The 24,473-nt window shown below is 45.0% G+C and overlaps 1 protein-coding gene across 1 annotated transcript; it reads right to left on the bottom strand.

Annotated features, from left to right (window-relative positions):
• Nucleotides 1–9,304: 9,304 nt before the first annotated feature.
• Nucleotides 9,305–17,772, bottom strand: SEC61A1 (SEC61 translocon subunit alpha 1). Its single transcript, XM_010225288.2, has 12 exons — nucleotides 17,679–17,772; nucleotides 16,505–16,572; nucleotides 15,814–15,879; nucleotides 15,639–15,717; nucleotides 15,162–15,293; nucleotides 14,418–14,527; nucleotides 14,078–14,231; nucleotides 13,652–13,812; nucleotides 12,812–13,009; nucleotides 12,230–12,421; nucleotides 11,110–11,186; nucleotides 9,305–10,112 (listed from the first exon to the last, which is right to left on the bottom strand). Exons 1-12 carry the CDS (start codon nucleotides 17,683–17,685, stop codon nucleotides 9,926–9,928), a joined length of 1,431 nt encoding a protein of 476 aa, XP_010223590.1. The 5' UTR covers nucleotides 17,686–17,772; the 3' UTR covers nucleotides 9,305–9,925.
• Between the last annotated feature and the right edge of the window lie 6,701 nt (nucleotides 17,773–24,473).

The following is a 24,473-nucleotide window of genomic DNA, read 5'->3' as shown; positions in this document are numbered from 1 at the left end:
AATAAAAACAGATGCACATTAGCAAAACAGTTGTAGGTACTAGAGAAGGAATCCGCAGAATAAGGCAGCAGGCTGCCAAACGCTAATGCCGAAGAATTTGAGCCCAAGGGCTTCGGCTGAGCTGGGAACGCGGCTGAAAACCACAGGAGAGCGCTGCGCTCGAGGACATGGTTGCTGATCCCTTAAATTAAAGTAGGCTTGTCCCTTAAATACCATAGACACGAGCTCCCTGTGCCTCCCGCGGCTCCCCGGCCCCAGCGCGGGGCTGTCGGCGTCTCCTCATGTGCAGCAAGCTGCACCTGGGCTTCCCGAGCGCCAGCCCAGGGGACACGGGGCCACACGGCCGCTCCGAGGGCAGCCGGCCACCAAGGGGCACCAAGGGCCGCGGCCTGGGAGCGAGGGGCATTAACGCTAATGCACTAACAGCTCCCAGGCTGGAGGGGCCAAAGAGCGCGGTGGGCTCATGCTGGGGATCCAGCACTGGAAAGCACAGCCCCTTCCTTGGGAAGGAGGGTGGATCCTGCCCAGCACTGAGGGAGAGGGAAGGAGACACGTCCAGGTGACTCTGAAGGTGGCAATTCCATCACCCCGAGCAGGACATAAGCGAGAGGAAACTCGGGGGCCTCAGGGCAGCTCGTACTTTCTCCACACAGTGAAACAAGGTCTCTTATGTGGAGGCCAGACGAGGTCTCTTCCCCCGGTGCAGCCGCTCCACACGCAGCAGGGCTGAGAGAAACCCTCCTGCCCGCACGGGGCTGCTTCCCTGCGCCATCCGCGTGGGCCCGAGGCCGCTTCCATGGCGACCTCCCGAGGCGGGAGCAGCCTCCACCTGCTCCACACGGCCGGGCGCGCGGCCGGCGGCAGCGTCACCTCCAGCTTCACTTTTTGATTAATGTTCTGGCAAACTTTGCCCAGCTCCTCCTGCGCCCACTTTCTGTCACCCTTCTCATTACGGATGTATCTTTGCATCGCGGAGAGCGGGAGGAAAAATTGTGCTTTCAGCGTGACAGCTGAGCGAGGGCTATATTATTAAAGGTACCAATCATAGGTGCCGAGCTATCATCGCACGATGAATGCACTTGTCAGGAGCCCGCGGCGGCCGGGGGGAGCGGGAGCCGGGCCGCGGCGCTCGCTTCCGCGCGCGTCCCCTCCCGCGCGCTCCTCCAGCACCGGCCACCGCCGCTCGCCTGAACTTGGACCTCGCGCGGCGACAATTTCTCCGGCCTCGACAGCACGATTAATTTCTCCTGCCCTCGGCGGGGCCCCCGCGTGCCGCGCGCGTCCAGCTGGCCTGCTGCTGATAAGATGTACCTTTTGATTTGTTTTGTCTTTGATTGCCTTCTCTGTCACCTACAACGGCTGGCCGCCGGGAGACCTCCGCAGCGCCTGACTGACGGATCTATTTATCTGGAGGCCGCTCCCGGCTTCGCCTCCCCCCGGCGCCACCTTGCACCGCGAGCCCCCGCCGGAGAGGAGCCGTGAAGGCTCATCCACCATAAAATACATCTGCCAGCCTCCTCCCGGCCAAGATAAAAGCCTGTCAGTGCTACTTTCCAATTCCAGGCAGCTTGATTAATGGTGAAAAGCCACGGCGAGATCGACTCCCGGTTTTTACAAGCACTGTCAGCGGGCCCGGGGTTGCGCGCGACGCGCGCCCGCCGCAAACAAAACCGAACGGGGCGAGACGCGGGCGGGAGGGAGGCGGCGAGGGGGCCGGGGTAGCCAAAGCATCTCGGGCTCAAACTAAATAAAACAGGAACCTGGAGCCATCACGCTGCGGTCAGCCGGGCGCAGAGACACGCTCGGCAGCAAATTGTACCAAGGCAAATTATGGCAATAATAAATCATTGTTGAAGGAAGATGGTTGATAAATTCTCTATTTTTTTTCCTCTTTTTTTTTTTTTTGGCTGGTGGCATTCAATAGGGGCGCTGGGACACCTGCCACCGGGCTCGGAGCAGGTTATTAACCTGTCACTCAGACCCGCTCCCCTCGCCCCGCAGCCAGTGCGGGCGGCGGGGCTGGAGTACGAAGTCTGGAAAGAGAGAGATATTAAAAAGAAAAAAAAATCAATTAAATACTGGAAATATTGCTACAGGTTAAAAAAAAAAAAAAAGAGGGAGGGGGAAGAAGGGAGGGTCAAAAGAGTTACGGCGCTCCTTGCAGGCTTGTTTTTGATAAAGAATAGTTTGCAGTGGTCCAGCCTAGTAGTGCCTCAGCTGCTCCTCTTCCGCTGTCGTCCCCGGGGCGGGATGCAGCTGGCGAGCAGAGCGGAGCATCACGGCAGGGCTGAGAGGAAGAAAGAGCAGAGAATCTTCCCGGGGCAGCAAGGTTGGGCTTCAACAGCATGAGGAGGAAGGGGGATCATCAGGTTCCCTCCCAGGATGAGGGACGCCAGGGCTTGGACAGCTCCAAGCCTCGAGCAGCTCTGACCCCAAGCAATCCACGGTGCTTCCAGCAGTGCAGAGCCCTCGCGGCTCTATGGGAGAGTTTTCCGTGGTTGCACAGAGGGAAAAGAGGGAGCGTGTGGAAGGAGGAGACATGTAGAGAACGGGGGAGATAAAGGGAAAATGGGAACAGGCTGACCAAAGGCAATGGAAAGCATAGCCAGGGAAGGGGAATAACCCCTGTGTCCTGGACATGCTCCGGGGAAAACGCGGGGAGCCTGCAGGAGTGTACGGAAGAGGAGCGCATCACATGGGAGAGCAGAGGAGGGAAGGGGACGGGGAAGCGAGAAAAGCACCCGCTGAGAGGGTGCAACAGCCTTCCCTGACAAGCTGTTCCCGAGGAATTAGGTGCCAGTAACAAGGCAAAACAAAACCAAAAGAATAAATAAGTAAATAAAAATAAAAACACCATAGTAAAGAGTACTGGAGCAAACCTACCAAAACTGCAGAGAGAGGTTTTATTTCTAGTTAGGATTTACTTTGCAAGTCCAACTGACATGAGCCCCCTGCAGCCCCCGCTTTCCAAGTCCTCACGCGCCACCCTCGTGCTGCGTTGGCCCCCAGGAAGGCAGTTTGTGGCGCCGCCCTGAGGCATCGAAACGACTTTGCGGCATCGCTGGAGCCACCAACTCCCCCTCTCGAGGGGCAGACGGAGGCAGGTCAAGACCCTCCTGGTCAAGGGATCTTTATTACAGCAACAGCGGCTGCAACCGCCTCACATGCCTGTAGGTAGCGACGGGACCCACGAAGACGAGCACTGCCACAGAGGCCGTCGAGGATCCCCCACACCTGAGCAAAGGCCCCTGCACATCCTGAGCGTTTCGCTGGCGCTGGCACCATCGGGACCCAGGTCACTTCATCCCTTCTCTTACCACCCCCAAAGCTCTCCAAGGCCAAGAGCCACATGTAGTTTTCCAGACTGCAGGAGTGATGTGCCCAAGCTCAGTATTAATGTAAAGAACTATAGCAGCAGCTTTATTGAATGACTCCAGCACGCCTGGACATCTGTATTGTACTAACTTGGATACAGGTGATAGGCACCTAAGATTAGAGAGACTGATAACTATATTTTCCTAAAGGGTCCTGTCCTTCTGGATAGATTTTTCAGAGGATGAATTTACTTTGCTCAATCCAGAAGGCAGGATCTTGCCAGGAGTATTCAGAAATGTTACCATCTCCCTTTAGAAGTATCAGCCACGCTCCCTCACCCAGAATCAGAGCAGAACATCCTACACAGGCTAAAAACAAAAATGAGCGGAACGTTCTTCTCCATGCAAGAGAGCGAAAGAAGAAATGTGCACCCAGGAGGCTCCAAGCATGTTTCAGACCCACGCACGACAGAAACAGAGGGAAACAGTTTTACATGAGGTCACCTCCTCTTGGTGGTGCTGAAAGAATGAGTAGGAGCTGCACGAAGCTCATCTCCTGGGTCATAGATGGGCCTGCAAAGCTCCGCTCCCTGCCAGGAGGGTCGGGTCCTGATGCTTCCGCAGATGCCTACACGAGCACAGAGCTCCCATCCCCATGGGGACAGCCCATCTCCAATCTCCGTGCCCACCTCCCGGGCGTTCATCCTGCTCCTGAGCCCTCCGGGTCTTCCTCCTGCTCAGGGAGGCACTTGGCAGGATTCACAGAGGAGTTACAAGAGAGAGGAAGCTGCCCTGTCAGACCGCGCTTCATTGCCACAACAACAGCTCCGTGGGGTAACGCGACAGCGCAGCGTTCTTCTGGATAAGAGTGGTACATTTTTTGGGAAGGGGTTTATGGAGGACACCAATTTGGAGATCCCATGAACACAGGAACAGATCAGTCTCCCGGGTGAGCGCCATAGGCAGGAAGGGAGGACCTTCCTCGGGTGCTTTGCCTCTAGTCCCCTCTGTAAATCCCCTCCCATCAAGGGTTACACACAGCAAGAGAGGATAAGGTGAAAAATGCCCCTCTTAATCAAAGATCACCAGTCCAAGCACCATCCTCAAAACCTTCAAAGAAATAAACTCATTTTCTGAGCATCTTTAACAGACAACATTCCCTATCATCCACAGGGAATGAAGGAAACTTTGTACAGGGGAAAGGAGCACAAGGTCAATGCAGGATAACAGCTCCTACAGCAGAGGTGCTTGTTCTCAGCCTGGAACACAGCTGTCCCCCCACCACCTTCATCAAATCCCACCTTAGCACAAGGCACTCACGGTTTGTTGTCCACACTCAGCAAACTCCTGGTGCTCAGTACTTGGATGTGCCCAAATTTAGGCACAGATCCATGACACCAAGACACCACAGCCTCACAAGGACACATCTCCCTTCTGCCCCCAGCTCCTCTCTTGCTCCTTCCCACAATCCCCACCTTGAAACTGCTTCTTCCAACCCAGTCCCTCAGCTCACTGCCCACAGCTGAGCTTGATATCCCAAATGACGGTCTCAATGACTGTAGGTGCAGCTAGGGAGAGCTTTGCTCTAGGCACGTTAAACAGAGCTCTGCAGCCTGCTGGAATTCAGCAACAGCAACAATTCCTTGTGCTCCTGTTGCCAAAAATAAAGTCATTTAAGTGATAACAAAGTTCATGGCAGCATCATGATTTTAATCACACCAAATGCTCTGCTCGTTCTTCCTGCTGCTGAGTGTGTGGAATTGCCTTTTTTCTCCTGTAAAGTTTCACACCAGAGCGAGGTATGGGGAACCTGAGGTAATACACATGCCACGGGTTCACCCAAAGCAATACAAAAATGCTCAAAACAACTTCTTTAAAAAAATAATTGTATTGCTTCTGTTTTTATCTATCTCTTTCATTTTAAGCTCTTGAGAACGGGTATTGCTGGAAGATTCACGGTCTCCATCCTCAGCAAGAAGCATCAGTGAGGAGGCATCCCCCACCGACCGCGGCAGCCGCTCCGTGACGACAAACACCACGTCGGGCTCCGGCGCCTCTTGTGCCGCTGCCAAAGGGGGTGCCAGGCACCAGGACATTCGCTTTCTGCCGAGTGCTGCCAGTTTGGCTACCACCATGTTAGCAATATCCAGAGGATGGTGAGGCCCTGGCCCACAAATAGTTTCTATTTTAGCAGCTCCATCCAGTCTCATGTTACAATAGAGCGGCTTAAAGCCTTGCTGCCCACCTAGGCCCCTAGCTTAGGATATTGATTGTTTCTAAATGCCTCTTTCTGTGCTTTTTTTGGTGTCCCCTAGGCCGTGTCAACCCGGGCTACAACCACACGGCAGCGCGGCCCCCTCGAAGCCCTGGCGGCCCCGCGAGCAGCTCGAACGGCCGTCGCCCTGCGCGTCCCCAGGCTGCCGCAGCCGCGAGGCCCGACTCCAACTTTCCGTCCTGACGCCGGCGGAGGCCGCGGCGGCAGCCGGGAGCCAGGCAGGGTCACACCGCCACCGCGCGGGCGGCCGCTCGGGGGCCGCAGGACGCCTGGGCCCCGCGCGGGCCGGCCTCGCTGGACACACGGGCGCGGGGCGGCTGCCAATGGCGCCGCGGGCCGGACGCCACCTTTGCGGGCGGCCGATGGGGCAGCGGGGCTGGCGGCCCAGCAGAGCCGCGTGCCAAGAGAGAGCGCGTCAGAAAGGCCACCCGCCCTCGTCTGCTCTTTACGGGACCCCCTTCTCCATCTGGGACAAGGTACCCGCCTGTGCTTGCAGGGACACACGGCGGCCGCAGAGAAGCCGACAGCTCCACGGGAGCCTGCGGCTGGAGCAGGGAACAGCGGCAGCGGTGCCGGGGCTGAGCCAAGAGCCCGCGGGAGGCAGCGGAGGGCAGAGGCAAAGCGGAGGCAGCTCCTGAAGCCGGGACACAAGAGCAGCACCTCGAGTGCTGGCTGCAGGAGGGAACCCCGTGGAAAAACACCGACAGGGTACCCTGCTGCCTCCCTTCTTGCAGGCCAGGGGCAAGTCTGCTGCACAGGTCATCGTCTCGGGCCAGGGCTGGGGTTAGCCCAGCCCTGTTCAAGGGAAGGCACAGGGGAGATCGCTCCGAGTAAAGCCTTGGTTAGCCCTGGTTAGCGATGGCTCTGAGTAAAGCAGCGGGCGGTACCGCTGCAGCCCAAAGGAAAATGCTGAAAGAAAACAAGAACCAGCAGCACCCAGGTGTTGAGGAGCTGGGCTAACAGCCTGACTGAGGCTTTCCTCTCAAAGGGTAGGGACACAGAGATAGCACTTCGCTTCTTCCTAGGACCTCAAGAAAATACAGGATTTTTAAGTGGCAGTGAGAAGTGAGACACCCACTGCAAAAGAATCCAAATAATTCCAAATTATAATTCTGAAAAGGCAGAGCTGGAGAGGAAAGGAAAAAAGGAAACTTAAGGCATGTGCACTCTACCCAGGAAAACAGAGGCACCCCTCCATGCACCATTAGAAAAGCAAATTTAAGGTTAAAAATCACATGAATAGTTCTGACTGATGCTTTTCTGTAGATGGCTGCAGCAAAATAAAGCCAATGCCATATGTGCTGCTGAATTAAAAAATTCAAATGAAGCTCTTCACCTTTCCCAGGTATTCAGTGAAAGCAGTGACCTGCAAACCAGCTTTCAAAGAAAGGCAGAGTGCAGGAGAAAAAGAAATCTGCCTCTGTTGAGAATTTCACTTTAAATAGCGCTAGCAGCAAGAGGACCTCAAACTTGGCCTTGTAGGAGCAGGGTGCTGCTCTTTGAAGTAGCTGTCCTGTGGACAACTGCTCAGGCTACAATTAGGAAATATCCCTGGAGCAACGACCACTGCTCTTACTCATTAACAAAGGTCTAGGCTCTATTTCTGATAAGGAGTAGCCATAGTTTCAGTTTTTTTTTTTTTTTTTTTTTAATATCTAGATTTTTTTCTTGCTCCATCTTAGCTTCAAAACTTAGAAGGCATCAGGGGTTGCGATATCATCAGCCAAGTTACATGGCTCTGTTTACTATCAAGAGGTATTAATGTTCAAAAAAAAAAAAAAAAAAGCAAAAGTTTGTCAAACTGACATTTCATTACCTTACTCCCCAACTATTTACTTGCACTTCTTCAGCATCTTTTGAATTGCTGCTCTCCTGGATTACAAATGCACTAGGTAAGTGCAGACTAGTTGAAGGTGTCAATTAACTGTTAAGAAAAGACTTTGGATGAAGTTCATTTCTGTATTTTATACTGACTGTCTCAAAAGAGCTGTTTCAAGAGGGATCAACCTTCATAGTCCTTTAGCCAGGTATCGATGTTCTACAGTTGTAAAAATAGTAAAAATATTCAAAGAATTGAAAGCCAAGCATTAGCTCCAAATATGTACTTTATTTCATTATAAAGCAGATTGTTTAGGCATTATTTCTTTTTGTGAACATCCCCTGTGAACATCTCTCCTGATCAGCTGGTCCTGCTTTGAGGACGGAGCTGCTCGATAATAGACAAAGATCCCAGCACTAGACAGCAAAAATACAGATGCAAAAAACAAGTGCTGCTCAGAGCGCAGACACTCAAGCACCCACAGTCTAAGCTGCAACTCGTTCAAACTGATATGACCAAAAACACAAGGACAGCTCCAGCCCCGCCAGAACTGCATGCCCAGAAGTGAAGTCCTCTTCATTTTGAAGAGATTTGTATTGGTCTTCCTGGAAAAAAAAAAAAAATCCTCCCTTCCCACCCAAAAACAAATGAACAAAACAGACCACGCTCCTTCTCCTTCCCTTTGAAGTCACTTTTGAACTGCCCCAATTTCACATCAAAAATTGTGCTGTGACATGCTACTTTATAAAAGACAAAAGGAAGATTACAGAAAGTAGTGTGAAGTAAGAGTGGGTACTTTTTAGCGAGCATTTCATTAATATCTTCTCCTGGCACTTGTGCTCCTTCCCCAATTCCGATAATCCCCCAGGAGTCTCCTTTTGATAGGTGTATGTTATACAGGATTTGTTAACTTCTCATGCATTTGGTATTTGAGCTCAGTGCATTAACAAGGTCTTCTGGATGTCGTCTGTGCTTCTTGGGGAACGTACCAGAAAGTCCCATCACTCCAAGCAGAAATAATAATTTATAACAGAGTCAGCACAGCATGCAAAAATGCTCAGGAAGTCGCGTAGATGCAGCATAGAGAAACATTCCCCTGTTATCACTTCTCATTCTGGTTTCCACGTTGTCCAATACTGATTGAGGAAAAGTGTATTTACAAAACTCATACACAAATATTTGCGTTTGGTCCTAGGCACCTGATCAATATTGACAATCTAAATTAAAATGGAAAATTAAGGATTTTTCTGGTCCATTAAAGCCTTTTACTTTAACTTGTACAATCTGATGCCATGACCCTGCAAAAAGGAGCCCCACTGACTTTTGGCAAAGTGTTTTTATACCTACTGTTCGAGTCAATGAGACTATAGGACAGTAAAGCCGTCTACACGAGCATTAACAGGAGTTACCTGAAAAGGGTCTCATAGCTAGAATTCTAGAGGAAAAAGACAAGTAAATACACTCCTCTGTGGCAGCTGTTTCCAAGATCAATTGATATGACTAGATATGACTAGATACCACTATCATATCTGACTAGTCATATCACTAGACCATCAGTACTAAATTCTGGACGTTATCACCAGATATGACTTGCTGATAATGTCCAGAATTTAGGACTGATGAGAGAAACCTAACTTCAGCAAAGGGCACAAGATTTGCCTCTAAACAGCTCTAACATCCGTTCCTGTCAGCTAACATCAGAACTAGAAGTGCTATGGCTAATGGCAATAAAAATTGTAGTTAGAAGTTTATTTCTTTTTACAAAGCTGCCTGTATTACCAAGGTTCAGAGTTGCAACTCCTAGGCACAGACTCCAGCAGAGTCCAGATTGACCTGAGTTTTCTGCTTCTGGAGGAGAGGTGGTGGAAAGAACATATTCTGACTTTTAAAGACAACTGACAACAGTCTCAAGCCCATATTCAACATCTGACAAGGCCTAGCTTAGTAAAAGACAAGACATTTGGAATTAGAGATATAATTTAGTAAAAAGAAACAACTGCCTCCCAAATCTGCCATACTGGAACAAAGCAAAACCGAATGTACTGAACATTGTGCTTACAACCATAACTATGAACACGAGCATTAGAGGGAGAGTTTTTTTTCTCACCACTACTGCAAAGGAGTTGCAAACACAAGTTAAATTCCAAAAATCCCTTCCAAACACACAGTCCCCCCATAACTGTTTGTAAAACCTGTGAAGGCTTTGGGTATACTTGTTTTGAAAGGGGATGAAACAAAAATTGAAGACTGACTGAACTAAATCCAATTCAGAAAGCTGATTTTCCTAACACATAATTAAAAAACAATTTTCTTAAAAAAATTTTTTTGCACATTTTTCCCCAGCAATTTATAAAATGCAAAGAGTATGCTAGAAAAGTTTGAACATAAGGGAATGCGCTTTGAAAACATTATTAAAATACATGTTCCTATAGAATGACATACTCAAGTTTACTGCTTTTCACCTGACTTATTTCAAGAATGTTCCTCCCCTCTTCCTGGGTCCATGAGAAGCCACGTTTAGAAAAGAAGGGCTCCCATACTTCCAACTTCACTCTGTTCCTTTACAAAAATTTCAAAGTACTGATAAATGATAGTGACGGCAAGCAAGATTCCAGTTCCAGACCCAATCGCGCCGAGGAAATCGGCCAAGACAGAGAGGGCGCCGATACAGAGACCACCAAATGCAGCAGCTGTAGGGATATACCTGTAAAACACATAGTGAGGATAAAAAAGGCACCTTTAGACCTTGCTCAGGATATTGGAAGCATATTGGTAACATTAGTACACTTGTGGTGGTTACAGTATACAGGAACCACGTAAAGTAGCACATGGTTCTACGACATAATAGCAGTACATTTTACAACTAGGTGAAAGGAAGTACTTAATTTAGAGAAGGTTCTTCATAGGAAGCCTACCCTCTTGAAAACAGGAAGAGAACCATAGAGATAAGGTAACCAGCTGGCTGAAAAAAAGACTGAAATTTTTAGCTGAACTAAAGACAGTCAGGGGCAGAATATCCTCTTTTCTTCCAGGTCCAGCAATCCAAGATAAGGCACAAGTAATAATGCTGATATACCAGGTAAGGAAAGAAAAAGTCAGCCTGACTGGAGAGAAAAATTGCTAAGCTATAGAAAAGATGTTTAAGTTTCCCATGCATCTGAGCACAAAGATAAACGGCATGGTTACTAGCTCCAAGTCATTCACAGATAGCTAAAAACTAAAGTTGTGATGATTCTTTGGTAATACAAAGAGCACATGAGTCCTACCCTGCAATCATAAAACTTGAAACGAGCCCCTGGCTATCTCTACATCTAGTAGATTTAACAAGTCTTTTTTTCCCTAAAACAAGCAAACAAAAAAATGCAGAAGTCCAATGTGTAAGACCTAAGACATATCAACGTATAAAAAAATTAAAGTCCTTGTGCATCAGTTTGAAGAAGTTAACTGCAAAAATATCTACAGAAAATAAAAAGTACAAAAACAAGAGGGATAAAAGCCCTATAGCTCAATGCACAATTGTAAGGCAATAACAGGCTGTGCTGGGTAAATCCAGCTATTAGCAAGAGACAGTACACTAAATCTCATCCACATAATACAGCAACTGAGACAATACCTCTGCTCAGCATCTACAAAGTGGAAGATCAGGGCACATTTTGCTCTTTTTCCCCTAACATTTTGTACAGCCTGTGAAATGAGCTCACCTGTTCAGTTCATGTACCATGGAGGTTTCTCTATGGCCTCTCATTACCATTTGCTGTTCTTTTAGCTGTTTGGCAACCTGTGTTGAATGAAGAAATAGAGCAAGCAAGTTTAGTTCATTTGCCAAGGCCATAAAACCAAGTGGTATGTGAAACAAGAGACTTCAGTAAAAAGAATTCTGTTTTATATACTAATAATTTGATTTTATCCAAAAATTTACATTGCATGGATTGCAGTCATAGGCACTTCTCCACATTATCAACTGTGCAAAGCCTTTGCAGAATTCTTGTCCTACTACGAAAAGGAAAATCTGGAAATTGGTAGACTTATACATATGAAGCCAATTCCTGATTGTGACCTACCCTCCACCGGTTGGAGTTTAGTACCTGCTAGCAAAACTATTCAGCTAGCTGAATACAGTAACTGTGAGACAACTATTACATGTTTGTTAAAGAGTGGACTAAAACCATTCCCTGCAGCTGCCAAACATGAAACCACACAACACAAAACAAACAAACAAAATATATACACAGACTGTTGCTGAGTGGCTAAGCACAGGTATACTAATGGTCTGCTCTCTCAAGAAAGAATTAAGGTCTAGTTAACCTTCCCCTCATCTCTTGAGGATCTCCTTATCTTGCATGGTACTTGCTTTTCAACACAATGCAACCATAACCTGGCACTAAAAACATTTCCACCTTTCATGGTATCTTGTCTTCTCTCACTTTGATCAGATACCATGCAGCAATGTCAGAAGCTTCCTCATGCCAGTGAAAAGTAATTTTTTATATATATATATATATGTATGTATGTATGTTTTTTTTTTTTGGGGGGGGGGGGGGGGGGGGAGGTGCGGCCTTGTTCTTGTTGCTTATGAAAAAAGAATAAGGAAGTCAGTCATACCCTTCATCACTCCCCTCACCAAAAAAATGTTATTTTAAAAGGTTCTAGATCAGAAAGAGCTAAGTCTCTTTTTATACAGATGATAAATTTATAAATATAACTGACAAGATTACCAGCACAGTTGACATTTCAGAAGAAAGCCTGTATTTTTTTACGATTTTGTTTCTTATGCATTTCCCTCCCACCTCCTCCTGCTTTATTTATTAATTTTAAACTTACATCCTTGGCAGAGGAGCCAGAGACTTCAATCCATGTCTTGGAGAAGAAAGCACAGGATCCCAACATGAACACAATATAAACAACTGCATGGACAGGATCTTCCAACACTGAAGAAAAGGACTCTGGAGGTGACAGATAATAACAAAGTCCACCAACGGGATAAGCACGAGCTGGGCCTCCGGATGATATGTCCTAGGAGAAGGAAGCAAGTGGTCACCAATCGGCTCACTATTTCCTAGCCATTAAGCTAAGCCTGGGTTTATGCATCCTTTGTATAGACTACGTGTATCACTAGAGCAGCCCACAGATCCAAATTTCAGCAGCTTCCAACATGGAAATGAAATGCAGCACAGAAAAGCAAAAATATCCAAGTCAACAAGGTAGAAGAGCCCAGGAAAAAATGGAGACAGGGCATTTAAACTCTTCACAAGTCTCCCAATCACCCATTTAAATGAGTTACTAATCTAGGAGTTTTGCTGTACAAGATCATCTGTAGAAATGTTTTAACGTTTACAGAAACAACCCGTTAAGCATTTTAATGTGACTATTAAAGCCGTTTGCAAGACATGAGGGAATACTCACAGACCAGGTGCCCAGCAGGCTAACCAGCAGGTTGCCACTGAAGCGAGCAGAAAGCATCTGGGAGATGACATACAAATTGGACACAAGCGCAGACTGAAGAATAATGGGAATGTTGGAAGTGTAGAACAGCTTGATAGGGTAGGTGTTGTACTGGCCACGGTAGCGAGCAGATTTGATAGGAAGATCCACTCTGAAGCCCTGAAATAAAATTCCAAAGAAAAACCACATCATTGTATCTTAATGAGCTGACCACATACCACAGGCCAACAAGTGGAAGTGCAAAGCCTTAACCACAGGAAAAAGTCTGCAATGATTTCCAGCAAGTATCATAAATGCTACCTAGAGGAACTGTCCATGCAAACATTTCTGTTAAGGCCCAGGAAACCTGCAGGATTGTCTGAATTCATACATTTTAAAGGCCATTAGAAGAAATCTGAAAGTGCAAAAAGATTTAGCACAATGTCCCGAAAAAAGGAAACATTAAAACCAACCAAAACTCACTTGATATTTTTCAGCAGTTTGCTAAAGCAAACACTTAAGAGACTCAGGCTTAAAGAATTTAAAGTCTTATCCAGTAAAAAGCAATAGCGTTTTGGGTAAGGTACTATTAAACACATTCATCTCTTCTCAGACCAAATGAGGTCTCAAGTTTGAATGGTTACAGGAAGTGTAGTAACTGATTAGGAAGAGCTAATGTTAAATGAACATCTAGTATTGCAGGCCCCAAACTGAGTCTTCTGAAAGCACTACAAGATAAAAATATAATTCCTGTAGAATTAAGCAGAATATGTATTTATTTCCATCACAAACAATTTTACAACTCTGTTGATTCCAACTGACCTGGAAATAAATTACGATAGCAAAGACAAAGATGGTGGCAATCAAGTTCATGAGGTTGGGCAGGTTCTGGCGGTAAAAGGCCTCACGAAGAGCTCTGACTTTGTCTGTACGCGTAGCCAGAAGGTGGAACAGAGCAATGATGGCTCCCTCAAATTCCATGCCTTGGAAGGAAAAGGAAAATGAGGTTAGGTGTGTGAGGATGTCTCTGAGCTCCGGGGCTTTGTCCCCTTAGGCATACTGCTGAAACACAGCATGTGGAATCCCATTCACTGCATGGCAATTGTACAGGTAAGATGCCAGTAAATTTAAATAAACATGCTAAGTTATTTTCTTAAATGAATATGCAGCTACTTGGTTTATCAAGCATTAGGCAATAAAACAACTAAATCCTAATGGAAATCAAAGGAACGGAGGGCGCCACGTTACCTCGTCCTGTGTTCACAGTGGTGGGGCTGAAGGCCTTCCATACAATAGTCTCACAAATGTTGGTGGCAATAAAGAGAGAGATGCCAGAACCAAGACCATATCCTTTCTGCAGGAGCTCATCCAAGAGCAGGACTATCAATCCAGCAACAAAAAGCTACAGAGAGGAACATAGCATTACTTGCATCACTTTTTGATTTGTTACAAAGCTTGTATTAGAAGACAAGAAAGACTACAAATGAGGAAGTAGACACACTGATTTCTTTATATGTGAGGCAGGAAAGAGTCTGCTGCTTTTTTGACCCCCTCAGAGCAAGGCTAAGAACATGGCACTAGAAATTACCTGAATTGTGATAAGTAAGCAGATACCAGCACCCATCTCGGATGGGTCTCCATACATTCCAGTCATTACATAGACTATAGATTGACCAATGGTGATGATCATTCCAAATACTGTAGGGAAAAAAGAAAAACTATGCATCTCTTCTGCAGGTTTATGCTAGCGGGCAAATCAAGAAATATATAAGCAGTTATGCATTTAGAAATAGACTCAGAAGCAAGTGCTTTGGCTCCTTTTCCCCCTCGGTAAACAAATCAGTAAGTGCTGCAGTGCAGCAAAAAAATATCTGGAGGAGACTCAAGTTTATCTAAAAGCCATTTATCAAGTGAGCTCACACATCTCTTATTATTGAAAAAGAACCTTTCTAGGTAACTGCAAGGCAAGAACAACAACAACAAACTTAAAATTAAGATTAACCCTTTTGGGTTAAGACTGACCAACAAAGGTTGAGTCTCCATAGTCTGTATATTACTTAGCTTATCTGGTAAGATTACAACAGCAATATCAGTTGCATGGATATTTCCTTTATAAACCAATCTAAGTCTTAACAGCTAATGAGCTAAAAGCAGTCAGTAAAAGACTGCTTAAACAAAGAACTTTCTAACACACCATGAACATGTGACGGCAGCATGACAGAAACCTGTACATCCTATTAAAGACTTATTGTAGCGTAAGTTTATGATTGCTGGGGTTAGGGTTAGATACTCTAAAACATCATCTCAGTCTCCAACATCAGCTGTTACTTACATTTCTGTGCTCCATTAAACAGAGCTCTGTCCTTTGGAGTGTCACCAACTTCAATTATCTTGGCGCCTGCCAGGAGCTGCATGATGAGCCCAGAAGTGACAATAGGAGAAATACCCAGTTCCATCAATGTACCTGTCAGATACAGCAAGCACCACGAAAGAAAGAAATGGAGTGTATAAAACAGAAAGGCTAATTACATACATATAAAGTTATATATATCACACACACCACAATGACAACAACTATACAGTTAATAAGGAATTGTATTTTGCTTACCCTTGACAATAATGATACACATCCAGACACAAACTCAGTTTGTCCATGTAAGTCATGCTTTTTTAAATGCACACTTTTTTTAATATAATTATGTAATACATAAAATGACTTCTTCTCTTTGCTCCCCATTTCAGATTCTTCAAAATAGAACGCAATGTGAAAGCAAGCCCAAAACATTTCGTTTCACACTATCAACCATACCTCTATTTGAAGCCAGAATCACTCTCATCCAGTAGAAAGGATCTGCTGAGTCTGATGACATTATGCCAAACAGGGGGATCTGAATTTTCAAACAGAGAAATGGGATTAAATTAAAGCATAGACTTTGTAACATCCTTTCAACGTTTTAGTTTAAGAACAAGGGGAAGTAACATACCTGGCAGCATACTAAAAAGATGAAGAGTGTGATAGCTGTCCATAATACTTTTTCTTTAAACTGAATCTAAGAGGAAAACAAAAAAATAAATAAAACTGTTAAGATAAAAATAGGTGGCCAACTTTTAGAGTAGGTTAAGCTCATTTGTTTCTCTCTTGAATGGAGTGTAAGACATACTGAAGAAAATAACTAACTTTTCATGCCTTTCACACTACATAAAGCTGAGGGAAAGTTGCAAGTTTTACTGAATCTTTAACCCAAATAAACAAGTTGATGCAAGTGAAAAGTAATTCTAGCACTTCACAGAAATAAACCTTGTATTTTTACAGGAAACAGTTCTGGTAGGAAGAAAGAGGCAAAGTTTATCTGAACACATAATGTTGGATTGGAACTTATGATGCAGAGATGTTCAAGTTGCTATTTTAAACTACTGAAGTTCACACTCCAATATTTACTGCTTTCAATAACTCCCTGCTTAGGCATAACTATTCCCACACAAGAGCATCTTTATTAGCAAAGATACCCTTTTACAAACATATTAATGTTACAAGGCATACACACAAACACTCCATAAAAAAACATATCTATACTGACAAGTATCCTCCTACTGCTCCCCACAAAAAGCAAGCTAAGCTGTAAAGACTTTATATTACATAAATCCAGACCTATGAAGAAAATATCATTAACATACCTTTCGTTCTGGCTTTTGGATCTCAGGCAAAATAACACAGAAGGGCTTGATTACTTCAAGAAATTTAACTGAAAGAAAATTGGTTAAAACACACAGTGAATATACAGATACAAAGCACATATGGCAAATGTCAAAGAAAATAGGATCTGGACACTTAAAGTGCTAAAAGTCTCCATTATGAACAAAGCATTTTTAAAAATTCCTATCACACCCTTAGTATGTGTGATATGGACTAAGTGCAGCTAAAAACTTAATACCTCTCTCCTTTCTCTGATTCAGTTAACAGCACAAGAATCCTGCCACTGATTTGCAGGAGTTTATCAACATCTATGAACTCTTACTTCAGAGTAGTTTCCTCTCTAGTCTGAAATTTGAGAAATACAATTCCCAACACTGCTGGTATTTTATCCCAAGCTGACATTAGGGCTGCACAGCTGGGGAACCCCCACGTACTCTTCACGAGCAATAATTCAAGTCACTGTACAGAACTTCTCATACAACAATCTCCCAGTGAAAAGGATTTACTCTTATGTTAGAAGGACCAAGGTTGCCTCAGACTTATTAAAAAAAAAAATCAAAAAAAAGGGGGAAAGTTCTCTTTACAGACTAACATATTTTCCTGTGAACAGGCACAGGAAGGCCTGATTTGGAGCAGGGTTAATGCCAAACCTCTCACCACAGATCTCACACTGCGGACAGGCACTTTAGACTGATTTGAATGAAAAAGCCCAGAGCAGCGCAAGGGAACCGAAAGCAGTGGTTGCTTTCTTCTTCTTCGAGTTGGGGGATAAACTTAAGAGTCAGTTTTGTTGCACTTTTAAACATCATCAACGAAACTGCTCATTTGATTTCAAACAGTCAGCGAGCTGAAGAGTCACACGAAGCTGGGGTTTTAACTCTACCCAAGCCGCGCGTCTCCCCTGCTCCTCTATAACATATACGGGGATTAAGGCGCTTTCCAAGCGGGCTCTCGGCGCTCGAGCTGGGGCAGCGCGCCCCGCTAACGGCGCTGCTCCGGACCCGGCTGCTCGGCTCACACCGCGGGGTTCGTCCCGGCCGCAGGAACGGCCTTTCGCCCCTCAGAGCAGCAGGAAGCGCCCGGGCGGCGGGACAGAGGAGCGAGGATCCCTCATCCCACCCGTCCCGTGCCATCCCGTCCCGTGCCGACACTCACTGCCCATGGCGGCCGCCCGGCGGGTGCAAAGAGCGAGAGGCGGCGGCGGCCTCCGAGAGACACGTCAGGGATAGAGCCCGGCCGGCCCCCTGCCCTTCCGCTTCCTGCCACGCGCCGCCCGCGCCGCCGCCGCCACTGCGCACGCGCAGCCGCCGCCGTCCCCCGGCAACCGCCGCGCTGCGCCGCCGAGGCGCCTACGACTCCCGTCGTGCCCCGCGCTGCCGCCCGGGCGAACTACGCTCCCCAGGGAGCATCGCGGCGCGCGGCGGGCTCCCTGTTCTTATTGGCTCCCCCAGTGGGGATGCAGCCAATGAGAGGGCTGCGGGCAGCGGCGCCGCGGGGCCTGCTGGGAGTTGTAGTGTGCGGTGCCGTGGCCGCCATTTCAGGGGGGCGTGGGGCGGGCAGGGCTGTGCGCGCGGAGGTGGCGGCCGCGTTGAGGCGCGTGGGCTGGCACGAGCAGGAGTCGTGAGGCAGGGCCGGGAGAGTCCGACACATGAACACGCTTATCCTTCATTATCTGCTTTTTATCGCTTTATGGTATAATTTATAGGCCTTTCTCAGCATTGAGAGGCTCCCCATGGAGGGGTAGTATGCGCACATGCACAAAATGACCGCCGGTTCTCCCGTGTGGCTAAAACTTGAGACTTCGTGCCCGGTGCTGGGTCCGAACACAGCAAATCTGGCTGGGATTCTCCAAAAATACGAAACAATGATAAAAAAATGAAGCGTTGGGCTATGTGTCCAGTCTTGATGGGTCAACGTATCACCGTATTACACAACAACACCAACAGGTGTGTGGCCCAGTGTCACTGTCGCTCAAGGTGTCCCTTTCTGGTAGTAATATAATGTCCTGTGTTCCTTTCCTGGCATTTACGGAGGGTCTTATCACTGCTCTGGAAACTAGGGTAAACGGGAGGGAGAAAGACAAATAGAGGTGTTAAAACAGCTCAGACGCCAGCATAAGAGGTTTTCTTCTGTGACTTGTTACAATACCATTATCTGTTAAAAATCATCTAATTCTGTAGAAACGGTTGTTCCAACAGGAGACTGTGTGATGGCATTTTGATGTAAAACTCACCCTACAGTAGGACCTTAAAAAAACAGGGCTTTAGGGTACATCATTCTGGACAGCATTCAGCCCTTCCATCTGTCTCTAGCAGATGTTTGTCTAACCAACTTATAAAAACTTTAAGTGATGGAATTGACAACTACTTTGAGCCACCTATTCCAACTCTTTGCTATACGTTTCATTAGAGCACAATTCCTCATTTCTAAACCTTTTTTTTTTTTTTTTTTGCACTTAGGTTATTTTTGTTCTAGCCATAGTGGGCATGGAGAGTAATTTATTCTCTTTTTCTTTGCTGTCACTTACATGCATGAAACTATCACTCCAAGTTCCCTTGACTTTCTTCTCTATAAGTAACGCAATGTTTTATTCACTCTCATTTTGATTTAAATTGGTTTGAATCTTTCGTGCAGTATGGTGTTCAAAATGGGAAAGAATAATCCAACCATATGTCAGGAAAACCTTCTAGATCATAAAAATTGCTTAAAATGTGTTCTGGTTGTACATGTCAGGATATGTTACCACCACTTTTTCTATTTTTTTGTTCAGCAATATGACAATGTGCACTAATGTTTCAGTGTTCGGTAAAATTCTGGTCCTTTTCTGTGGGACTGCCGGATGACTTCATCTTCTCATAATATTTGTGCATTTTCCTAGTCCTGCCTAGATGTAGAAAAACTTTGCATTTTTTTCAAAATTAATCATTTTTTTTGGATTTTTCTGATAAGAGTGTTAATTTTTTTTTCCTTGATATTTGCAGGTCCTTCTAGCTGCTTGTCATTTACAAAGTGAATAAGCACACTTGCGCTTCCATTACCCAAATTCTTAGTAAAAATAGAAATTAGTGCTTGATCCAGAAGTGATTCAAATGACACCTCAATATTCCTTCCAGATTGGCCATGGATCACAAGTCATCACTCTGTAAGTACAGTTTCCTATCATTTTTGTATTTCTTTTATAATCACTTGATAAAAGCAAGCTTTTTCTACTTATGAGATAATATTAAAAGCCTTTTTGTATATAAGATAATGGATAGCTACAATTTCATACATATTCACCCAACTTGTAATACTGTCAGCGAAGAACTTAGGTTGTTTTCACATGAACCCACAAAATCCACAGTGGCTGCCGCAAATCTCCTTGATATCCTCTAGGTATTTATATATGGTTTGTTTGATTATTTTTTGCCCTCTTTTCTGAGATTAACTTTAAAATGACTAGCTCAAGTCATTATATTCTTTTCTCTGATTCTCTCCTTTATTTTTTTTTATTTTGCAAACATTGTATTTGCTCTTCTCCAGATTTCTGAAACCATGCATTTTCTCCAGAGTTATTGAAGACATCTGCCAATGACTCTGAGATTGCTTTCGTTGGTTCTCATCCATGGCAGCTTATTTAGAAATATCCAAGTTAGGTAATTTGGTTTTAACCCGTCAGTTTCCAATTAGTGAGAAGGGAACAGATTTCTAACTGACATTTCATGATTTAAGATGTGGTGCAAAGCAGAGTTGAATTAATAACTTCCTACTGGTAGAGAAGGAAGAATTAGCAGTGGTCTAGAGGAAGACTAGGCTAGGAAGCAACAGCCGAGATCCAGGAGATTGTTGGTAGCATGCAAAAAAAGTGCCAAAATTTTGCTGCATTTATTAAAATAAATCAAACTGTCACGTGACACTGATAACATCCCTATGGCATATCACCATGATGCTAGAAAGGATTCATCTCATCTGCTTCTAGCTAACTAGAAGTGAAGTGTCTGGGCAGCTTTCTAGACTCTCTGTGGACAGTGTGTGTAGAGATGAGCATCTCTGGAGAAAGATACACTCCATCCATCCTACCCATCTGCTTTAGGATTAGGTGAATCATCCTCCAGAGATACCTGTCTCTGTTGCCTACAGAGGAAACTAAGGTGACCACTTTGGATTCAATACTTTTTTTTAGAGGGCTGAAGCTAGGAGATGAAGTCTAGCCTGTTCTCAAAGGTGTTGCCTTTGAATCAAGGTGTGGAGTTTTTCTGAAAGATTCTGAGGGGAAGCTTGTCAATCCAGTGCCTCTGTTTAACTGCTCTTTTGAGGAGGAGATAGTCTGGGTATTCTGGGGTCTCAGTCATTTCTCCTCCACAGTGGTACCTACTCAGAAAAATTGGCTTCATTGGGTAAAAGACCCACCTGTCGTTCCTGCTAGTAGCCCTTATCTGTCATTGAAGAATTGGCGAAAAAATAGACCGTTAATCTTTGCATGGGCCCTCTGCCAGATTTCTTGGCTTCTTCTTGGTTTTGAGAATAATTGTAGACAATAAGGTACTTTGGTTGGCTATTTTAAGAAAATGGACCTTATAATTAGATGTGGAATCCGTCTAATTAGACCTGGAAGCTGAATCGCTGGCTTTACATCTGCCAACTTGTTCCCAGAACTCATCAAAAGTCCACATTTATCTTTATATCTGAACTCAGTATTTCTGCATACCTCTGTGTGTTGTACATTTTGGATCTGAAAAACTTCGTATTTAAGGGAAATAAGAGTAGAGTCATAGAGCTGAAATCTGGAATTGAAGTTCAATTCCAAGTATCAAAAACACTGGTCCAAACTTGTTTTCTTAGCATTGAAAAGTGAAAATCTTCCTTTTTGTCATCTGACCTGGAAACAAAAAATATGGACAGAGGGGTCAGGGTCAGCTCCTTTTTATAATCATCTGTCATTCTACTCAACAGATGAACAAAAGAAACAGTCGATAAAGTTATTGGGGAGTGATTGCAGTGGGACACTCTAGGTCAAGTTTCTGCCTGATGTTCCTTAGTGACTTTGACAGTTTATCCTGGGAACATTTTGGCTGCTGATCATAATTACAAAACGAGTGACAGAAAAAGAATGTGGTGCATAAGGGCTGGTTTTATGCCGTTTGGGGAGCACCTACTATTGCGAGGACACTCAGTTTAGAATGGTGCCAGCTGCTGGAAATGGAATGATAATGAGGAGGAGGATGGCACATAGTTAATAAACCACTTTTTAGAGGACAGCAACACTGGAGAAGCAGACACAGATTTTAAACAGCCTGTTCTTTTCATGCCTCCCTATTCTTCCTTGAACCAATGATTTGGAAGGTCCCTCTTATATAACCAAGCTAATCCTGCTTTGGAAACGGAGTGTAATTTAGGACCATTAAAAACATTAATATTCACTTACTGGCTCTGAAGTATGTTAGCCAGCATGTTCCGTGGTTTCACACAGTGCAGATCTGCATTTACTACAAAATTATGTATGTCAATTACCTCTATTGCATTAGCACAGAATTGACATTTAATTTCTGGTTTTGAAGCTGGGCCTCACTGTGGGTTGACTGACTGTGGGTGCTGAACCCAGTTGTGCTGCATAGTACCATAATGCAAATGACAAAGACTGTGTGATTGCTTCGATAGCCAGAAGTGGGAAATAAGGGGGGAGAGTGGAAATGGGGGAGAATAAAGCATAAATTAATTTCCCGCTGTCTCTAAGTGGCTCCTTTCAGTTAGTGACATTGCTCACAGAAATGGGCCACAATTGCCATTTGGAGAAGTCAGTTTTTCCTGCTCTGTGACATGCTCAAACTCTATTTCCACATTTTTTTTTCCAGTGTGACCAAGCTCTCGCGTTGCCCTGAATGCTGGAAGCTAAAGGAGACTTTAGTAGTTGTTACAGCAGGTCTCCAAAGCTCTGTGCCACTAGAGGGCAACGTGACTCTATTCATTTGTACACTCACACACACGTGTGCACAGGAGTGTTCACCGCACAAGTGCATTTAGGCAACACTTGTGGCACTGGTCTGAAGGCAGGTTCAGTGACAGTATCAGTGCTCTATGCAGTGTGTCTGTTAGCATCAGTTATTTGTATGCAGGGCTTGATTTTAAATGCACAAACTCTGCCAGCAGTAGTTTATTTAGCCACAAGGTGGAAGAACAGCTTTACTTACGATGCCACAACTTGAATTAAATATGCACACACTGGCCAAGTTTAATGATTGCCATTATTTGCTGGTTATATTGCACCAATTCTGAGGGACCACTGGGGATCTGACCTCCTCATGCTAAGCATAGTATAGATACACTCTGCAGTCCTGCAAGGACCTTTTTGCTGGCAGACCTCAGTGACACACACAGTGCTCAGGCCTGCCATACCTTAGGAAATAACTGCAATTATCTCTATGTAGTACAGATATACCATAAGAGATCCCTTAACTTCAGTGAGGTTCCCCAAAAAGATTAGCATATCTGGCTTAGATACAGCAGCTATACCTAAAACGCTCTGACAAAATGTTCCCGAGAGTAACCACAAGGTTGACACGCTTTATCTTCCTCTCGCTGCTGCCCCCGTGGCTGTCTGTCAGCCTGCTTGGCAGTTGCTTGTCAGGTGTCGTGCCAGTTCAGCTGCACATGGGCTGCGTGTTCTCGCACGGGTGGGGAGCTGCAGGCTGTGGAAAGCAGTTCAGCCTCATAGTCTGCACAGCAGGTGACAGTGGACTTAAGAGCGACCTCCCAGCACCCCTAACCAAGCACCATGTCTAAAACAAAGACATTCTAAAAAAAAAAACGATTAGTTCCCAGCTCTTCTAAGGCTAATAGTGAAACTCCATTGATTTCAAGAGAGCTAGAACTTCCTTTGGAGTCTTTACTCTGGAGTTTCTCCCCCAGCTTGCCTGTGAAACCCGAAGCAATGTGCCAAAAGGCAGACAGGAGTTCTCTTTGGTGAACAGATGTTGAGAGCCACATTTCTAGTTGAAGAATCAGTGAATTATGTTTTCTTACATAAACTTGTGCTCTATTTTATGGAGTATTACATGGTGATGAGAGATGCTGTGTGAAGCAGCTAATAGCCTTTTTAATTGAAGCAGGGAAATGAATTATTCTTTTTCTAGCCAAACAACCCCACCGGTTCCTTAGTAAAAGGAATGTTTAAAAATGCAAATTCCCTCTAGCCCTGCTGATTTTCAGTTCAAGAAATACATTCTAAAAGATGAAACCTGCATGTTTTAGGAGATAAAATCCATCTTCTTTCCTAAGTGGAGATGGGTAAGGAATGCAAAATTTAATCCTATCCTAGGATCATAGAGTGTCTCAGAACTGTAGTATTTACAAAAAAAAAGTCCAATTTAGGTATCTAACATGAGATATCTAAACCACTGTCTAAACCACTGTTTAAATAGAGTGGCCCTAGATACATCAAAAGAACCAGGTCTAGCTTCCCTATCAGGCACAAGTCTAATACTGTAACACACAAAAGAATTTCCAGCGTTATTATCGGGATGTGAGAGGTTAACTGCATGTCTTTGTACAACTTTGTATGAAATGTTTTGAATCCTGAACTCCTGCAATGACTCACAACCCTCCTCCAATTTGTTCATCCAGGCGCTCCTGGAACATCACTTTATTCTGTGCATTTATGGCGATACTTAATAAGGTATCTCTAATACTTCTAATACTGTAACTGTAATCATCTGTGCTCTTAGCTCACAGTATTACAGTATTGCTTTTTTCAATAACTGCAGTTCTGATTTCTGTCTCTGATCAGTCAGACCTTCTTTATAATCTGCACTTCTTGTAACACGGAGAACCAATGGCCAAACCCCGATCTTGTCAAAGAACAATAGCAAAACTTAAGTGGGATGAGCATTTTATCCCTTATCTTCAAGTGAAGCCTCAACATTTTGTGTAGACACAAAGCATAACATATAGTTTTGCAATAATACCATTGCTATT

The sequence above is a fragment of the Tinamus guttatus genome, unplaced genomic scaffold (genome assembly GCF_059628265.1).
Source record: "Tinamus guttatus ecotype Peru unplaced genomic scaffold, ASM5962826v1 Tinamus_guttatus_pri_ptg000580l, whole genome shotgun sequence".
NCBI classification, from domain to species: Eukaryota; Metazoa; Chordata; class Aves; order Tinamiformes; family Tinamidae; genus Tinamus; species Tinamus guttatus.
This window is presented reverse-complemented; position numbering and strand designations above follow the sequence as displayed.

Coding starts and splice junctions, on each gene's coding strand:
- SEC61A1 (XM_010225288.2), bottom strand. Junction 14,528..15,161: donor GTTTAATGGAGCACAGAAAT/GTAAGTAACAGC, acceptor TTTTCCCTACAG/TATTTGGAATGATCATCACC. Junction 11,187..12,229: donor CTGGCTCCTCTGCCAAGGAT/GTAAGTTTAAAA, acceptor CATTCAACACAG/GTTGCCAAACAGCTAAAAGA.